Source organism: Guillardia theta (genome assembly GCF_000315625.1).
Source record: "Guillardia theta CCMP2712 unplaced genomic scaffold GUITHscaffold_448, whole genome shotgun sequence".
Classification (NCBI taxonomy): Eukaryota; class Cryptophyceae; order Pyrenomonadales; family Geminigeraceae; genus Guillardia; species Guillardia theta.
In genome coordinates, this window is record NW_005434238.1 from 7027 (window position 1) to 8054 (window position 1028).

Here is a 1028-nt window from a genome sequence, read left to right on the forward strand (position 1 = left end):
CGATGAGCTTGACGATCGAGGACTTTGTGGGGAAGAGGAAGCAGCTGTATGTAGGGCTGATGGAGAACCTGGCGAGGGAGGTAGAGCGAGACGTGAGGGGGTGGGAGGGGAGGATCCAGGAGCGGCTCAGGACAGCAACATTCGATTCTTTTCAAAAGACACATAATAATCTGGTGAGGTCGATCGTGGAGGAGAGCTGGGGGCTGGTGGAGGCGAGCAGGGCGAGGGAGTCGGGCTGGTACAACGACGAGTCAAGATACAAGGAGGCGATCGAGCTGTCGAACCGAGTGAAGGACATGGCGATCAACAAGCTCAGGCACTGGATCGAAGACACTCAGGGAGACGAGAAATGTTTAGCCCTTGCACGCGAGCCGATGCAGTCAGTGTACTGGAGGACGATGGCGGGTCTGATGTACAAGATCAGCTCGCGGACTCCAGCAGGCGATGACGGCAGACGAGAGCAGAGCAAGAGGCTGTGCGGGATGTACGGCTTGTCGATGTCAAGGTCGGGCCAGCACGGGGAGCCGCCGACAGTGACGGCGGTGGTACGAGGACAGGGGGAGCTGATCGGGCTGCTGAAGGCGACCGAATGCGACATGGACGAGTGGATGGAGGACGGGAGGACAGGGCTGCATGTAGCGGGGATGCTGGGGAGGGCGGGGAGCGTGAGGGAGCTGATACAGGCAGGTGCAGAGGTAGGAGCGAAGGACGATGAATGGAAGACGATGGTGCACTGGGCGGGGGAGTATGGGCATGTGGAGGTACTGAAGACGGTAGAGGAAGAATGCGGGAAAGAGACTCTGAGGACCTTGATGATGGAGAGGAGCAATGACGGCAAGACATGCGCGCACTATGCGAGTGCAGGTGGGCACTTGGAAGTGCTGCGGTATGCTGTAGAGACATGCGGGGAGGAGCTGCTGAGGGCGAAAGACAATGGCGGCAGGACATGCGCGCACTTGGCGAGTCTCAGAGACACTTTGGAGGTAGTGCGGTATGTTGTAGAGACATGCGGGGAGGAGCTGCTGAGG

General features: G+C 59.2%; 1 protein-coding gene across 1 annotated transcript; it reads left to right on the forward strand.

Moving 5' to 3' along the window:
- Positions 1–608: 608 nt before the first annotated feature.
- Positions 609–1001, forward strand: GUITHDRAFT_83504 (hypothetical protein; the record flags this gene model as incomplete). Its single annotated transcript, XM_005817930.1, has 1 exon — positions 609–1001. A coding segment is annotated over one exon (393 nt), but the record flags the coding sequence as incomplete, so codon positions are not given.
- Between the last annotated feature and the right edge of the window lie 27 nt (positions 1002–1028).